The sequence below is a fragment of the Apus apus genome, chromosome 1 (assembly GCF_020740795.1).
Source record: "Apus apus isolate bApuApu2 chromosome 1, bApuApu2.pri.cur, whole genome shotgun sequence".
Taxonomy (NCBI): domain Eukaryota; kingdom Metazoa; phylum Chordata; class Aves; order Apodiformes; family Apodidae; genus Apus; species Apus apus.
Genome location: NC_067282.1, coordinates 28,755,177 through 28,774,365, shown reverse-complemented (window position 1 = coordinate 28,774,365; position 19,189 = coordinate 28,755,177). Strand labels below are relative to the sequence as shown.

General features: G+C 40.2%; 1 protein-coding gene across 2 annotated transcripts in view; it reads right to left on the bottom strand.

Moving 5' to 3' along the window:
- The window catches only part of CAB39L (calcium binding protein 39 like), a 48,519-nt gene that overhangs the window by 12,942 nt on the left and 16,388 nt on the right, over positions 1-19,189 (bottom strand). For both annotated transcript variants that reach the window (XM_051635165.1, XM_051635154.1), the window contains exons 4-6: positions 13,764-13,928; positions 8,302-8,420; positions 2,707-2,875 (exon numbers count right to left, since the gene is read on the bottom strand). In XM_051635165.1, coding sequence (XP_051491125.1) covers positions 2,707-2,875; positions 8,302-8,420; positions 13,764-13,928 — 453 coding nt within the window. The remainder of the gene's footprint in view (positions 1-2,706; positions 2,876-8,301; positions 8,421-13,763; positions 13,929-19,189) is intronic.

Below are 19,189 nucleotides of genomic sequence, written 5' to 3'. Positions count from 1 at the left end.
TCAGCTCCAGAAGATATCAAGTCTCTTTACCGGATCAATAGCTATGAAATGAAGTGGCCAGTTTGAGGCATTTCAGTTTATCTTATTGCGTCCTTCAAAACATAGCACTCATCACAAAAATTGTCTGATTAAGTCCATTCAAGTGAATATTTTTTTCAGTGAATCAGTTGTTATCTTTTTCACTATCTCTTCTTTGGTTTCCTTACCCACAGTCAGAGACCAAAGCTGATGAGCAGCTGAAGCAGATGCACAGACACATCTTCTACAGCCTCACAAATAAAATAAATCGTTTACATACCAACCCTTTATTTTTTACATCAATTATAAGAGAAAAGCAGAGTGCTATAAAATCCAGTACATGTTTTTAATACATTATTTAAAAGGACTGCAATGATAGCAGTTTAAAAGGCTGAATGCAACAAACATGATTCACGAGCTTTTATGCAGAGCACTTAGGAGGCAAGTGAAACATTTTTCAATAGGGGGCACAAATGGAATATAATCCAAAATGAGTTTTTCATGGAAAAACACGAGAAAGCGGGAGCAGCAGTATTCAATCTCTTTCCAAGTGCTGTTGGTACCCTCCACAGCTGACTGTATCTCTAAATACAAGCTGCTTTCCTCTGCTTTTTTAGCAGCTCTTTTTCCTATCTGCAGTACACCTGGCTGAATTTAATTAAGTACATCTCCAGATCATAAAAAAAATTCCAATATTTCCCTGCTATAAATATCCTCAGACTTTATGACACATTTAATTAAGCCCTCCTCTGGAGCATAGACTATCCAAGGTTTTCCACTCTGAACCAGACACCTCAGTGACAACACTGCAAACCCAACATGGGGGAGACAGACCCAAATACATGAGTTCAGTAATCCAACCAGTGAGCAATCATAGCACTTATTTTTATGGTATTAAAAATGAAGTAGCTCCATATTTCATTATTCAATTGCTTCCATATCACTTCTTGCTGTTCCACCTCTCCAGAGTAACAGACAAATAGGAGATGAGATGAACAACTGGCTTATTTCCATGTATCTGGTCTGACCATGTATCAGGTCAGGAAATTTAAAAGAAGGGGTGATTTTTTAAAAATGCAGTTTATAGATTTCCAAGCATTTTAAAAGGTGATTTTGGCCCTACGTCTGAGAACTAACTACCCTGTTACTCCTCTTTCCGGTGCACATGAGGATGTAGAATCCTATTTTTAAATCCTCCTAAAAATACACTCAGATCACAGGGAACAGCAGTAAGTTCCACAGCTGTAGATCTGTGAACAACATCAGTCCTTCTTGGGAGGGTTGTAGCAGCCTGTGGTTCTTGCTGCAGCTTAACTGACCCTTGTCTCCTTGGTGCCTCCTGGCTGGGGTGAAGACTGTCCATCACTAACAACCCACTCTGCTGTCCTGCTCAAGACAGGACCTGGGCAAAAGAGTCAGCTCCTGCCAAGCTGGGAACAGAGTCCAGGAGCACTTTTTCTGACCAGATACAAATACTCTTCTGAGCACAGGGTAAACGCCAGAGGATTTAAATACCTCAGTTGCATTTTATACAGTTCTATACATGTATTTTTACTTGTCTGTATTTCTGTGCTACTTCCACTTTCATAACATTTACCTATCGAACTCCGGACAGCGCAACTTAAAGTGACTGGAAGATGCTGCTATTGATTAACAAACAGGTGGTTTGAATTGGTAATCCTGCTCAACTCATTACTGAAGAATGCCACATTATCTCCATTATGTAAATCTTCACTGCATTCAGCAGGTTAGTAGAGGCCAGGTTTCAGTATGCCTCGAATTGCTGATCTGAACTCTATAAAACATTCCTTACAGTTATTCCTAAGGTCTATCTAATCATGGTTCTAATTAGCTTTGAGAGGGAATAATGAACAACTTGTTTCTATGACAGCAAGGAAGTCAGTGATAGGAAAAAAAAAAAAAAAAAAAAGAGTCAGGTCTATATTTAGAAGAGTATTTATGTTAAAAGAATTTTCCCAGCTTTCTTAAATTATTTTTCAAAAATAAGTCTTCCCTGTACGTTAAGTTCACAGGCATCATATTTTGCTCAAAGACTATACTAGCACCTTGCCAGAAAGATGATGGTGACATACAAACTCCAAGAAATTTGGCAAGCTTCACCCAACTTCATTTATAAAATAACACAGACTTTATACAGAGTCTAAGCAGTGCTTTCAACTGCTTAGCTCTTAGCAGTACAGTCCTTACAGTGATCCACGGGTCATAAAAGTAAACATACAAATAAGTTGCAAAATAACCAGCTGGCCTGGCATTAGTCTAAACTTGGCTGCTGAACTCAGAATGATCAGCAAAAATGAGAGGATTTTAAAAGTGAATTTTACATTATTTCTCCTATTTCCTGGTTGTGGTCATGAAGGGTAGTGATTTTGTCTCCCGGGGAAAGCAGGGAGAGAAAACACAGTAACTGTCCATAATACGTGATTAATATTAGTGTTAAATGGTTGGATAAAAGACCTTGGGTTATCAAGATGAAGACCATTAGTGAAATGTAAATCGTATTGAATTCAAGATTCTTTGCAGACTTGATCACAGACCAAGGATTAATTATACCCTTCATGGAACAACAAAAAGGCCACCCAGTTTAAAGGCAACACAACATTCAGTGATGACTCCTGACCGAGTCCCATTTTTAACACAACACTATGATGCAGGTATCAAATAATTTACCTTGAATGTAGCAAAGGCATCAGAAGCTATATCAAATGTTGACATTTCCACATATTTAAAGAAGTCTCTGAACTGTTCTGAAAAAAGTATGATTTTGGCCAAGGGTTCATGCCGGATACATTCTCTCAGCATAATTCCACAGCGTAAGGCAATATTTGGGGATTCATATCTGAATAATGGAAAGAGACAGAAAAGATCAAAACCTAGAAGAACAAAGATAAACGGGCACTCTTCTAGCAAAGGGGAACTTTGTAGCATAGGGAACATGTGCCAGAGAGGACACAACACATGGACAGTAGATCCTCAGCACAGTGCAGTCCCCAGTTTCAGGACTTCAGCCTGAAGCTAAGGAGTAGATGTGCACATAAGGCTGCCAGTGTTTTCCATCACAAACCTCTGCCCTCAAAGCCAAAACACATTTTGATGTAAATGTGCATTGCACCTTCTCTCTGTGGAAAGACTGTGAGGAGCACATAATGTTTCAGCAGAGCTCCTTCACCCTTTTGGACTGATGAGAAAGCAAGGCCCATACAATATAGCAATCTCCCTTTTCAGATTTAATGCTCCTCAGTTTATCTAAGAAAAATGTAACACCTCATGACCATCCATCACTTCCCACTCTCCTTTTAGAGAACATTGCTCTTGAATATTAATGTCTGCCAAGGAAGACAGGAAGCGTCTATCCAGGCATTCTGCACAGGATTAAGATTCTGTAGCTGTGAGTATCTCTTTTTGCAGTTTAGGATGCATTCTGCTCAATCCCTCCTCTACAGAGGCTACAACTTTATTCAGGAGACAAGTATTCATTCCTCAAGTTACAATCCTGTTAGGGCACGAGCATTGCAATAGCCAGGAGCCAGCACACTCCTCAGTCTTGGAAAACAATGAAGGGGGGAGGCAATTCAGATCATCTTCTGTTTCTATAAAGTCTTGATTTGTTTAAAGCTGAAATTAATCTGAAACAAAACTGATAGAAATTAAAAAAAAAAAAAAAAAAAAAAAAAGAGGTTTAAATCCAGCAGTCAGGAAGGACTTAAAATGAACTTCTTCCAGCAATCTTCAGTCATGTGGAAGCAATGAAGTCCAAAGGGACAGAAAGCATGCTCTGTTTCAATAAGCTGGTTATATTCTTATCAGAACCCTGTATTATCACCCAGAGCTTATCAGCATCATTTTTCCTTTGAACAATTAATTCCTATCGCTAGGCCAAAACAAAAAAAAAGAAAAAAAAAGAAGAAGAAAAACACAAAATGCCATCTGTGCTGTGAGTGAGTGGGCCCTCAAATTTACCACCAGCTTGCAATTTAAAAGAATGGTAGTGTTTTGTGAGCATACCAGAGCTGCATACTTCAACCTGGTGTCCACAATAGTTGGCTTAATGAAAAATGAACCACTATTCCAAACTTCCCACCCTCAAGGAAATGCAGGCACTCAAGCCCCTATTTGTTTCCTTTTGGGAAACATTTGCAAATGTGAATTTATAAGTCTGTGGACAATGGAGATTTGCTGATGTTTTCCGTTGGGGCGTACCTCTCCTTGAGTCCATTAACAGGAATACTAAGTTTCAAGCAAAAAAAGGCAGAGTGAAGCCAGGAAAATATTTAACAGTTGGCCAAGGAATATTTTGGTTGGAATAAAAAAGCAAATTATATTGTTTCCAGCACAATAACTTTTAAAGACCTAAGAATCAACAGAATCATTCTAGGTCAAATGCTCCATTATCTGGAAGTGGGTTTACGGACCTTTGGCTGTTCACATAAGTAAGGGGAGTTGGGTTTGGCTCCTGGAATATGCCTGGAAGAAGCTTACAGGCTGCCCAGTCGTAACTGGCATGCTCTCTGCACCCAGGCTTACATGCAAAGGGGCAGGAATTATAGAAACGTGTTTCAAAATGGCTTCTGATGAGCAATTCGTGCTCTGTGCTGACAGACTCCTGCAGCAGAAAGAAAATACTGAGTTCTTCTCTGCTCAGATGAACTTACAGCCTAAAAAGAGCCTCCATATACTCTCTGCTGGAGGCAATCAGAAAAGGAAATGATGTACTTGAAATATTTCTAAACACTTACTGTGGAGGCTGAAAGAGGCAAGACTGAGAGCACAGATGCATCTCAGCCAAAAAATATCCTACTTGTGTGGCTAGTGCAGAAGGTGGTTCAAGGTAAGGAACAAAGGGAGGAGCTTAGGAGAGCACTGCGCCTGGGAGACATGAGATCTTGACAAACAGCTATATTCTGATCTGGTTTTACACTAACTTTTATAGCTTGAGTTTATCCTTGGATAAACGGGGGGGGAAGTCTGCAACTTTAGCCAATATACCATTAAAGCATTAACTGCACTGTAATATGAAGTGATCATCACAGAACAGCTTGGGGCAGTGACTGAGTACACTAGATAGCAAGTATATATATATATATATAAAAATCTGTCACTTATGAGAAACAATGCAAGTGCCACAAACTTTAAGTCCTCTACAGGACTTGAGTACCTCATGGTGCTAAAGACGAAATATTTTAAATTACAAAAGGACCAAAGTTATTTCTGGGCTAAAACAATATGCTGACACCAGAGAAAAAATTCAACCTGAAGATATCCAGTAAGTCTGTATACACTAAACATTGTATTCATCTGAAATCCTACCCATACACAAAGCCTGTGTGCACAGAAAACAAGATACTATTAAAGCAAGCCTTCATGCAGCTGGAAGGCCAATTAATCTACAAAGAAAAAAAAAAAAAAAAAAAGTGGTGAGCTATGTGCTGTGTGTTTTTCCAAAGCTGAGAAGCTGGAAGGAAGTAGCCAACAAGTAAAATGAAGCCAAAAAGGTAAGAACAGTTATCTCGAGCTGGCAGTGCCACTGGAGTATTAGGCAGGAAACGCTGGGTGGGAGCTCCGCTCCAGGATCCTTCCCACTCAACAGAGCTCACATTATGCAATGAAAAAGCAACTTTTTTGTTGAAGCTGTTGGGAATTGTCAGGGGGCAGAAGAACTCTTGCATCCAATAAAAGCAAAACAATGACAAGCCTTCATAATAGTACCGGGCTGTTTCTTTTGTAGTCATGGTATAATTTATTTATTTTTCTCTCCAGATAGTGTCATAGAACAAACACTGAATGGTATCAGCCAGCCAAATCCACTTTCCTTTAAGGAGATTTTTATTTCATAGATTGCATTTAGCATTACAATTATGAAAATGTGTCCTCCACTCACATTTTCAAGCAGTGGTGTCTAACATGAAGTGTGTGTTTCCCGCAGATGACTGCACACAAGCACCACCCGCTGCCTGCATGCAGCAAGGGCCCCACCCTTGCTGGAGGCATTTACTGAAGTATAATTTTGAGGCAGTCCCAGCAGCAGGACAAGGCAGGTAAGGCAACATCCTGTTTGACATCATTACACTGTTCTGCAGCAGCTGCTCAGATAGCATCAGGGCTGGAGGACTGTCTTACAGACTCCTGCTGATCAATTCCAACTGCACTTTTCTAACAGAAACTCCAGAAATGGCAATTCTGATACAGTGATTTGTACAGTGATTTCTTTTTGGCAGAGATAGCCAAGAAATCAAGAACAAGGAGCCTGAGGACCAAACTAAGACCAACATGCTGCTGCGTGCAGCAGCGATCTCCAAACAAGCACTTAAATCACGCCATTTAATTACATCCACTGGCTCAGGTCAGCTCCAGTAAAATGTCTGTCAGCAACAAATATGCATCAGATGAAGTCTTTACTATCTTCTTAATATTTTTTGGTTGTTACAGATGCCAAAAAAAATATCTGGGACATGCTCCAAAAATATTTTCAGCTTTAAATAAAGCCCAGACATATGGTAGCGATACATGGACAATGTGCAAAAGCAAAATGAGTGAAAAATTGACAAAGCAAAGACAGAGGAAAGGGAAGAAAATTACTGTACCTGTGCATGAAATTTAAAACAGGTGTACAACTTAATGGTGACCGAAAGAACTATCATCACTGGCCTGAAATTACTAGTTTGGGGTTTATCTAAAGGGTGAATTTTATTGAACAAACTAAACAAAATCCATTTAGCTATCTTCCTGGTTTTCTTTCTGAGGAAGCTAGTGCTTAGTAACATGAAACAAGAGTCTCAAGATCAAAGCTAAATCACAAGAAATCTCTTTACTTGTGAGAGCAAGACACAGCTCAGCCCAGCCACCAGCCCGGGCTCTCCACCAGGGATGGTGCCTCCAAGGATGGCAGCAGGTCCTGACCCCTTCCTGCCACAGCCACCACATTCAGACACAAGCTCACAGCTCTTGAAATCCCTGGTACTGACAACTTCTCTTGGTTCCTTTTTTTTCCCTGCTCAGCTGTCCTGGAACACAGCCAGTTTTGAAGGAAACAACTCCTTCAGAGGACTCATGGGCCTGTCCCTCTCCTGGCCCGCCTCTGCCCCTGGGAGAGGAGGGAGGCTGGCTGAAGGGAATTCTACCCTGGGGGCTGCTGCAGCCTCCTCATGCACAAGCCTTAGATGTTGCTTAAGTATTTTCCTGACTCTGGCTGTGGAGAAAATGGTAAAAATGCAAATCTTCAACAACAAGAGAAAGAAAGACATTTTTAAAAAATGCATTCTCTTAAGAATCATTAGTTTTAAAGGCTTATGTAATGTTCTTGAATGGCTGTTACTAGTGTGACCATACAACTACATTGTTTGGTACCGATCACTTAATAAATGCACATATTTCTACATCAGTTATTTAATCCCAAACACATTTATTCTCTTTTCCTTAGGGAAAAATAAACGAAATCCTAAAGCTGCAAGAAAACTAAGAAAACAGTAGACTCCAAAGGCTGGAAAAGCAAAGCTGAACAGAAGGTGCTTTTAGCCAAAAGTAAAGGGGACAGAAATCTCCAGAGTTTTAGGCCAGCTCTTGTGCACTCCTGAATCCAACTACAGCCGATGTCCTCTCCACACAGCAGCCTACTCCGCCTCCTTGGCCAACTTACCTTGGGAACCACTGGGTTACAGCTGAGCAGTGACTTCTTAAAAGGTTAAAAGACAAAAAAAAACCCAAAAAATAAGATCTAATGCTGAAAAAAGTGGAGTTCATTACTGAATTGATTTAAAGTTGAAGTTCACATGTGGCTACAAGCATTGGAGAAGTCTGCCCTGCAGACACAACTATTCTTTTAATGCATTTTTCCTTCCCTCTGTTTTACCACATGGTGGTCCAGCATTTGACTCCGTTTATTTACAGACATCACCATATGTCACTCATGCAAATGCAAAAAGGTCTAAATGAAACTCAGCAGTCGTGAACAATGCTACACAACAGTCTAGGATAAGAACTGAAGTACACATCTCACAGGGAGCAGTCAAAAACAATCAGTGCATAATTATTCCAACATGAAGAAATGGTGAAGAAGCAACAGCCAAATAAAGTAGGCCAGCCATTGAAATGTATACTGCTAAGCAGAAAGAAAAGTCAGCATCAAAGAAATACGAATTCTGAAACAAAATCTGAAACCCCTTTTTTTTGTAAAGAAAAGAAAAAAAAAAGTGAGAAAGTAGATCAACTGCAACATGACAGCATGTTCCAGGCAATGCTTTTTAATGAAAATCAAATTAAAGCACCCACCCTTTTAGAAGCATGAATAGGATATGTGGATGGGCACTAATGTACTCCACAGTAGGGCTGCGTGTGCCAATTTGTCTTCTCAAGATGTTGTTAAATATCTGGGAAACATCCTTCTTGCCCTGTTAAAGAAGCAAAATATATCTTCAACTGGAAAAAGATAAACTAATTACCATTTACTGTAATGCCTATTTAAAGCAGAAATAAAATTGAAAACAAAACAAGTCAGTCTCTTTTTTGGGCTCTCCATAGCCTCACCACCTCGTACTTGATGTTTCTTCAACACCAGAAGAAGGCTTTTTCCACCAAGGGGCTTTGTAGACTACTGATGCCCTCACTCCCATTTACACGTCTCTCATTCAAAATGAAGATGTGTGTGTCCCCCTTATGCTGCCAAACAAGTGCCTGGCTATCTTAAATAGCAACATTAAAGTTCTAGAAAAGCAAGCCACTACCCTGAGCCTAACATGTTTTTGCAGCGTGTACCATCGCTCCCGCAGCCTCCCCGTGTAAATCCTCAAGCTGGTACCAAGTACCCGGCGCCACAGCCAAGGCTTACAAAGCTGAAGGTTTTCATTGTTTGAACACAACCACACCAAGTGTGACTGCGTTTTTAAAAATCATGGTTAAATTTAAAACTGCACCCATTACTTCACCCTGAAGAATGAATTAATTACTACTGATAGAAAGGCTGCCTCGCATACGCGTCTCTGCTTCAGTCACAACTCAGGTCCTTCACTTTATCCTAATTTTCTCCTGTATGCACATCTGCACAACCACATTTTGTCTTCAAATGCTTCCCCATGCAAACAGCTTTTCAGAAGGCCCTTCCAAATTATGTTCTATTCAGGTTTTGCCAATACATCTTGCATTAAAAGTCCTCTGCCTCCTCCACCGCTTTCCCCCCTGGCGACAGGAGACAAATTGTTGTGTGAAATCAATGCTGGGGGGAGAGAGACTGCTGCACTAATGACCAGTAACCAAGGCACTGAGTCAACAGCAGGTCACTATGCACGGGACAAGCTAAAGCAAAAGGTTACTTATAATCTGTACATGCTCATTGATTTGTCTTGAGGGGACAAACACTCCTTGGCAGAGAATTTATTAAACATTGATAGCCAAGGAGCAGATAGTTTCACACAGAAGGAAACTCCCTGGTTTCACCTCTACAAATAAATCACCGCTGAGAAACGCAAAATATTCTGCTTTCCTACTCATTCCAACCCAGCTGGCTTGTAGACTTGGAGAATTAAATAGGATAGTCAAATCAGAGCAAGCCAGTCCATCTGCCTTTGTCTGCAACACTTCTGACCCTTGGACATGCACTTAATTAGGCTAATTCTTTATAAAGTCATCCTATTCTCCACGATCTTTGCAAGACCCGTAACGTACGTCTGGAATCCTGTGATCCCCAGTGGCTTCAGCAGTTACTCCAGGACAAAAACATTCCAGACAGAAAAGAGCTGTTGAAAGGGCGGGGTGGAAATGGCCAAAAATTAAGTGTTCGTCTCTCCTATGCCAAATTTTATATTAGTTACTTAATATTAGGTGCACTTCAGCTTTATATCCAATAGCAGAGAGGAGATACATACATTGTTTGATACTTATATCTCAGAGAGGAGATATCTATATATCCAATTACATCCAATTTTCTTGAGACCAACAATGGTGAAAGCCTAAGAAGTTGGTCTCTCCGGGTTCTTCTGGAGGGTATGGAGGCAGATAAGGAGGGAACCAAGGCAGATTTCCCTCAACACCATACATCTATAAAAATTGTAAGAATACTTTTGCAACACTTCTCACTTGGACCTGTGATTTGATTTTGCTTTAAAACGAAATACATATGACCACTGAAGTACAAGATAAGGCAGCATGGAGAAAAAGTGTCTAGACAAGAACAAAAAAACCTGTGAAGGATATCATGATATAAAAACCAAATTGCATTATACTTATACCGTAATTTGGTTCCTATTTCAAGACAAAGTAAGGGAGAGCTTCTAACACAACAAGCTTGTGGCTACTTACTGCCTCTTTGAGTGGCTTTATAGTTTGTGAACCTTTAAGCTTATATGCACTTAGTGACGCTATTTCTGTTAATTAACTTTTCCTCTATGCACATTTTCTTCAGTTCTCCGAAGTCCAACAATAAATTTCGAAAAATTCACTCTGATCTTGACTCTGGGCTCCTGCCCAAACCCAACTTTAGAGTTTCATAACAATATCATCACCAAAATTATATCTTGTTTCTTGAGTGGCAGAAGCAATAAACCTGTGTTTTCTCTAGATGTGTGATGGACATATGCAAGGATGAGTCTCTCCTACAGGCAAGCCTGTCCACACATGCTGTAATGCACTGGTACATGAAACACAAATGAGACAGGACCTGAGTGTCTGCTCCTGCCTTTTTTTTGGTGGGGGCATTAGCTCCAGTCTAACTCTTCCAACAGTTTCATGAAGACTTTGAAAACACATCTTCAAAAGTTATGTACAACTGTGCAAAACTGGGATCAAAGAGGGCAACAGGGCTGGTGAGGAGGAGACGGGGAGTCAGGACAAAATGAGCTAACCTACATAAACAATATTCCCTACACAAATCAGATTTTCAAGTTATTTATGATTTTGCTTTCTACCGTGACGTACGAATTTAAAAAATTAATTTGCACGCTATAAAGTGATTAAATTGCTTGTTCAACAAAGAAACCTAAATGCCAGCTGTGGCCACCAATATAACAAATTGGCAGCAGAGAAGCTGATGAACTGAAGAAGTCAATAGGAATATGAAGAAAAAGCAGCACCTGCTCTTACTCTCTGCTTCCTCAATGTTCAGTTTCATTTCTACTGTTTTGCCAAACGAGCACGTATAACAGCTTTGCTAAATGATTGAAAAGGTTTTATCATGGAAAACTCTATTTTGCAATAAGAGTTACTAGAATTGTTTGTAATAACAGTAAAGGGAGATGTAATAAATGGAGACTTCATAATGGGAGACATTCTAATTAGCCACATCATAAACGGAGAAGTCACAACTGTAGATGTCGTAAAGGGAGATGTCATAATCAGAAATGTCATAAAGGGAAACGTCAAAATGGGAGAGGTTATAATGCTTGACTTCATACAGGGAGACGTCATGATTGGTGATGTCATAATGGGAGAAGTCATAATGGGAGAAGTCATAAACGGAGGTGTTGTAATGGGAGACGTAAAAAAAAGGGAGACGTCAAAAGGGCTGACGTCAAAATGGAAGATGAAATAAAGGGATATGTCATCAACAGAGATGTCATAATGGAAGACATGATAAGGGAGAGGTCATAAATGGAGAAGTCATAAAGGGAGATGTCGTAAAGGGAGACGTCGTAAAGGGAGACGTCGTAAAGGGAGACTTCATAATGGGAGATGTTATAATGGGCGACATCATAAAGGGAGACGTCATAATGGGAGAGGTCATAATGGGTGGCATCAAGCGGAAGTGCGAGGTCCTGCACCTGGGTTGGTGCAATCCCAAGCACAAACACAGGTTGGGCAGAGAATGGACTGAGAACAGCCCTGAGGAGAAGGACCTGGGAGCGTTGGTCCATGAGAAGCTCAACCTGAGCTGGCAATGTGTACTTGCAGCCCAGAAATCCAACCACATCCTGTGGCCAGCAGATAGAGGGAGGTGATCTTGGCACTCTACTCTGCACTCATGAGACCCCACCTGGAGTGCTGTGTCCAATTCTGGAGACCTCCACACAGGAAGGACATAATTCAGCAACAGATGAGGTATTTCAGTGCTTGCATTTGAAGACTGTGTGTTCAATATGTCCATACAGATTTTTTTGTCTACCAAATGCAACACAAACCACCAGGTAACTAAAAAATTGCAGTAGTTCCCTTTTTGTTTTGTATTTGCTACCAATCTTCTCCTCCTCTCCTCTCCTTTTTTCTTAAAAACAAATAAATAAATTACTGGGCTTCTAGGGGTTTGGATTGTTGGTTTCATTTGGGTTTGTTGTTGTTTTGTTTTGTTTTGTTTTTTGTAATTAAAGCATTTAAGAGTAACCAGTTGTGGCAAGGAGAAGACAAATGAAAGGATCTCAATTAATTTTAGCATAAAAAACAATCTTCTGAACTTAAGACCTGAGGAAGAGTGAGAGAACTCCACTAACAACACTTTTGAAAATTAATACAAAATAAATAAATCAGTCTCTTGAATCCTGTCTTTTCTGGGGGTAGGAGGAAGAGAGGGAATAAGAAAACAAATCTGTTACTGTTCCTCCCATTCATTCACAAGATGGAAAGAAAAGTTAAAAAAATGCCTTCAACAGGGGGAGAAAACTTCCACAAGAAAGTAAGAAAGTAACTCCCACAAAAGGTGGCTCTGAGAGTCTTGGCCTCAAGGGAACTGATTTTTAAATTCAGCAGCCACCCTGCCCTACACATTGGACACCATCCCTGCTTCAGACCTCAGTGGTGGAAGTTTGGTTCTCAGGAGCTGGGGATTTCTCCCTGCTTGGAGATGCTCAGGCACTTGTGGCAATTCACCAGCACCCAGGAGCCATAGAAATCACAGGACTCGTAACAGCAGTCCCTTGGGACCACTATCCCAGCTGACCCTAGACCACAGGAATAATATAATGACCTTCCAGTGACTAAGTTTCCTCCCAGTCCCTGCCAGTCAAAGGTCAATTAAAAGTGTTTATATTTATCCTGAATTACTGCAACCTTTTCTACCATAAGTCTTCTCCTTAGTTCTAAGTTGAGTTGCCTTAGTAGCTGCCTGTGAAGTTCTCAGCTTTAACAACAAAACTGACAAGGAGTGCCATGGAATATATAATTAATTCTATATATATACACAGGTCTGTTTTGTTCATATTAATCTTTCTGCTGGCAAAAAAAACCCAAACAAGTTATATTCCTATCTTCTTTTAATCCGAAGAACTAATTGGGGGCAACCCAATTTACCTTGTCCCTTGCTGTCAGTTTTTAACACCTTTTTCAACTCTTTTCCTCTCAAACAAACCATCCCAACTTTTTTTCAGTCCTTCTCACATGAGATTTTCCCATGATTCCAATTATTTTCATTCCATGTCCCTGGACTCCTTTCTAAGCTGGACACACTCTTCAGAGACGGTGGCTGACTCCAGTTGTACTATCCCAAAGTAAGAGGTTAGTCACTGCAGCTTACAAGGTTGATCATAGGCAGTATTCTCAGCATCATTTCCTATCTTGTCTGGATACACATGGCAATATTTCTTTATTGTTTTTTTTGTTTTAATTTAAAAAATTAAAAAAACAGATGCATTGCAAATTGTATGTGAGCACCTCTACCAGGACACTGAGGAATCTACAGCAGCTACTTTCTGAAGCTTGCAAAAAAAAAGCAGTTTTGAATAGAATAAAATTACTTAGTCCTCAGAAAAACACAGCTATCCTCACTGACAACACTAGGACCATGGTGTCAAAAAGGTTTGTGGATGCTGACCTACCTCAAAATCTATCAGCTGCAGGTTGGCAATAAGTGTCACTAGAAGGCCACTGTTGTATAGCTCTTGCGCCAGCTGAGCCACTATTTCTGTAGGTGGCTCCTTGTCTGTGGTCCCACACAGAATTTCCTTCATGGCTTGCAGAGATTTTGACACTTCCTCCGATGCCTGTTTCCAGCAGATAAGGTAAAAAAAAAAAAAAAAAAAGAAAAGAAAAGAAAACAAAGTGGTTTATTTTAAAAGACAAGCAATTCAAACCAAAAGCTTCTAACCATACCCACAATGACCATTATCTATTGCAAAATGGTTTAATAATTTTATGTGGTCACTGAGGCTGGAGCATCCACCCTGCACCCTGCAGGCCCTACACAAGCACACAGATATACTCAATTCAAATCCAGCGTGCCATCACTTACACACCACAGGCATCAAACAGGGTCAAGAGTGCAACTGCCAACTGGCATCAGCAAGATCCTTTATGGGTTTGGAGACAGTGCCCTGCCCTGCAGAAGGGGCAGCATTTTTACCATCGCTTCCCCCACCCTCCCCAGTGGGGTCCATCAACACATGTGGGGCCAGAGGTGCCAGGAGGAGGTACCAAATGGGATGGCTTCTCCCACCAGCAGAGTGGCCACTGTGCTGCTTCCCCACCAATTGCTTGCTGATGGACTGTCCCAGCTCCTCTACTGGCAACCCAAATAAATCCCTGTACCCCTGCCAGCTTTGCACTGCCACCACCTACTTCTCCTCATCACAGTTTGGTGGTTTGAGGCAGCATCTTCTGCAAGGGATTTGCCTGCTGAGTGCACAGGCACCTTAGTCTCAGGCTGAGAAATTAAACAACTTGCTTCAGTAAAGCTCCACAGCTGCCATCAAGCAAACTAAAAAAGTCTCTCATCCTTTGCTCCCACCTAGCGTAGACTAATTCCACATGATGTTTCCAGGTACTTAATGTAGAGAACAAATCAGGAATTACCTTACAAAATATCCTGACCAGAAAGCTTACAGCAGGGAATTGAAAGAGAAATATGTATAAACAGGCAATAGCTTGGCACTCGTGGCAGTCAGCGGGTTCAAATCAGACATGAACCATAAATTCCCACTTCTCAAGGAAGACAAACACTGGTCACAGCATAGCAGCTCTGGCTCATGCTCCCTTCCAGGTTTGCTCCCCTTTGTATAAATAAAGACTCCGTAGAGCATGTGTGCATGTGCATTAAATCCCACCTGCTCTAGCCATGGGGCTATGAAGGCTTTTTCTGAGTTGGGGTGTATTTAATACGAGTGACCTGCAGCAGTGGGAAGGAAGTAAGGGAGAGGTTTGAAAGCAAAGGTGGGAATGACAGGAAAGTGCCAAGCAGGATGGTTAAAGATGCTGAAGACAGCACAGCATTTCACATCTATCTTGCAAAACATTTATGTGAAATGAGCCTTTTAGTAGCATAGCAGGGGAAAAAAAAAAAAAAAATTCAAGATACACAAAGAAAACCCAATAATCATTTGTAAAAGTTAACTGGACATTAATGGATGTACAAAGCCAGATCAGCAATTTCAATGCATCTCTCACATAAACTGAACGGAAAAATGTCATACTTTCAAATACCATCCCATCAATCTGCGTAAAATAACCCCTCAGTATTCCACAGAGGCATATCTCAACTACTGCTGATCTCCCACCATTTTAATCCTGCTTTAAATCACACATTTTGTTCATATTAGTGAATAAAAATCCTAGAAAAAGCCTAAAAATCCTAAAAAAAACCTGTACCAAAACAAAACCCAAAAAACCTCCAACAAAACAACAAACCAAATAAAAAGCCACTTTCACATCGTATCCACCTGGAAGACTGAAGCTTTGCACAGCATGAATAAATGTTCTCCCCCAACCTGTTTGTACCCACTCTCAGTTTTCTGCTAGTTGAGATAGGTCAGCATGAGTAGCATGTAAATGAATATGACTATATGATAACTTTTACCACAGCAGAAGTCTTGTTGTTCCTTACTGTCTCTCAGCAAAAGAGCCTATTTTTACCTCAAATGTTAGTGATATGTCACTAGAGATATCCCACAGAGTACAGATGGGATTAACAACAGGGGTGCTATCTTGGAAACTAAAGCTCTAAACCTTTGTAAGAGCTGTGCAAATGTTTTCATATCATAGGAAAAACCCATACATTTTGGGCTTTCACCCATTCTGCTGGGCAGGGTGTGAATATCTCTGGCATCCTGTGGTTAAAAAAAAATAATAAATTTCCTTTCAAGTATAAGTAGTTCTTTCTGATATGTAGAAAAATGTCTGCAAGACACATACTTAGGTTTAATTCTCAAAATGAAGGCCAAAAAGTAAAGCACTGCAGGAGGAAAATAAAAAAGCTACAGAACACTGTGTTGTTGAAGGGCACAACAACTGTATTTCTCTAATCATCTGCCATGTCATCCACTCATCTTCTCAGCTTTTCTACATGCAATTTACATTTCATGTTTAACTTCCTCAAAAGCTACTCCTGGTGAAACCTGGGGACCACTCTTCTGTGCCTAACCCTCATAATCTATCTGGAGGAAAACCATAATCCCAAACACATGTTCTTAAATTAAGAGCCACTTTTAGCCTCCACTTTGACATTTCCACTTAAAACATTTTTAGAATAATACTCTAAGTACATAAGCACTTTTTCTGGGATGGAAACTTGTTCAAGACTTAGTGGGAAAAAAATGGGGGGCGGGGCGGAAAGAAAGACATTCCAAGATCCAAAGACCCAAGATCTGTCCAAAGCAAACAACAAAGCAAATACATTCACTCAAATACATAGAAAATCCAAGATGACAGAAATGTAGCTGTAGAACAGCCTGTCATAGAAGCCAGACTGGTCTTGACTCCCTTTAGGAAAAACTGCAAAAAACAACAAACATCAAGACACCCTTCCCCCCAAAATGATGCCACAAAACAAATTTCAGTGACAGAAAAAAAAAAGAGAGAGCAGTATTCCAATCCATTACAGCTTCTGTACTACTATTTATTTTCCATCATTGGCAACAGCAACAATCGCCAAGTGCTGCAACTCTCTCTTCAGTGGCAGTTAGAGAGCAAAATAAAAGGTTTCATGAAATATGTCAGCACTTTGGCCGTTTGCCTCATTCTTGCAATTAAGCACAATCTTCTTTCCAGAAGAAGGTCTCGCTCCTTTACATATGAGTCCTTTAAATCATGATGGAATTTATGCCACTGTATTAGGGAAGCTGCTGTGAGGAGAGGGGGATAAAAGGGGGAGAGGACAGAACTGAACACAGAATCCTAAATAGAACAGATTATACATATTGTGTACAAATGTCAGAAGTGAAGAATGCTGAAGTTTGGACAATTAAAGCTGACAGACAGGGACAACAAAGCAGATGAATGGCAAGCTGATTCTCAGCACACACATCAATTTAACATTTGTGTTGCTGTCACTGCACAGATGTCAGGATCTTGACCTCTTAGAACAACTTGCAGGTTCCTCTCTACAGGCATCTCAGTTCACACTGCCCAAACTTGGGAGGATCCAATTCCACTGCAGAACACAGTTCATGGTGGGTACATGGGTAAGTCTCAGATGAGTTACAAGATTGGTTTGCAATAGTTGTGTAAGGGGAGTGAAGGAGACCCCAGCCCCTATTGATCTGGTGCAGTGAAGATGTGTTTTTCAATGATGGACACTTCTTTCCTACTTTGCCTCAACACACCAACAAGTTATTTCCAACAAGAAATAACTCTTTATCCACAGAGCATAGTTTATAGTGACCAGCAACCCAGAAGAGGTTTCTGGCTCCATTTTGAAATGTAACATTTTGTGTAAATGTTGAAGTCTAACAATTCTTGGATTACTCTGCTAACCCTACTAACTAGATGATGCCTTGAAGCTTGAGAAGTGACAGCATAGATATATTTACATAATTTCTCGTAGTTAAATTATAAATATGCCCAATCACCTCTGCTTATAAAGTTGGGAGTTCGTCAACATTCATGTGTCTCTCCAACCAACAGCTTCAACAGGAGTCGGAAACTTTATGTGTTGAAGGTACTTGGTCTCGAGCTTCTTTTCCTCATAGATCAAATTCTTGTCTTTGTTTACTTAATGGGATCATATAACACAAAGAAAGGAGCTTACAAGGAAATTATTTCCTGAAATTCTATATGAAAAAACAATAGTCCCTGAAAAACCTTAAGACTTTCTGCAGCCTAATGCACATGTGAAGACCATCGGATTTTGTTGTGAAGTTCCAGTCTTTATTACAGAATGGGTAACACTACTTGAAATATTGAAATATTTTCACACTCCAGAAATTATCTTCCTTTCCCACAGTGCTAATACTGGGTTCTTCAGTTTAACTAGCTTTGCAAGGTCTAGAAGATGATCTCTGAGTCTTACCTATGTTTTTGGACTGTTTTCTACTGGAAGGCCAAAAAGAAAGACAGTGTTCTTAGGGCAGTAATTTGGCATTATTAAGGAATGCTGCAAAGCAGTTATTTTTTTCTCTATATTCCACAACTATACGAAACAGTTCAATAAGGAGTTTATTGTTTTTTTCATTAAGGGATTACCAAGAAATCCTGAAGTCTACATTTTTTTCAGTTATTGTAAAATCTTCCAGAGAGATTTTAAAGAGCAGCATGGAAGGCTAAGACAAAGCTCTTATCTGTTGTTTATGCAGAAAGCAGAGTATTTATTTCCATAGGTACATGAGTTGGGACTTTCCATACTCAAAAGCTAGGCAGCTTTATCTGCAACACTGCATGTAAGTGATATAGTGAAATAACAGATCTTCTGCTTCAGAAATTAGAACTTCACACAGCAGATTTTAAAAAACCCCATAGCACACCACAGAGGTATTTTACCAAAAGTCCCCAGCTTCAGCACCTAAAATTTCTAGCTATTCCAACTGGCTTAATAAAAAGGATCTCTACTTACTAACCTTGCCCTTCCTCTCTCCTTAGCTACCTAGAGCAATTCCACATTTATCTTAAATGTGCTGTATTAGGCGTTCGTGATCCAGACCTATCATGCTTCTCAAAGAGAGAGATGGATCTCCTGTTACGTGATGTAGATCCATTGCATCTTTTCACTCCTCTCCAAGGAAGATTACAAAAATCCATAAGGGGAAAAGTATCAGGCCTGGAACAACCAACAGTCCGAGCTCCTACACCTGAACAGCAACTATTCAAAGCTTTCAGTGTTGTCCCTATTTTACCTCTTCTTCACCAAAAAGCTGGAGGTTTCACATGTATGTACATATGTTACAGGTCAGAAGGGCTTATTCTTGCTTGTGTTCATCCAGGCACTTCATGTAACATTTATGACCAACCATAACAGTGAAGAAAAAACAGATTGCATTAACTTTTTCTGCCCTTTCAAACTCAGGGACCAAATATACATCAGAAAAGCACAGGATGT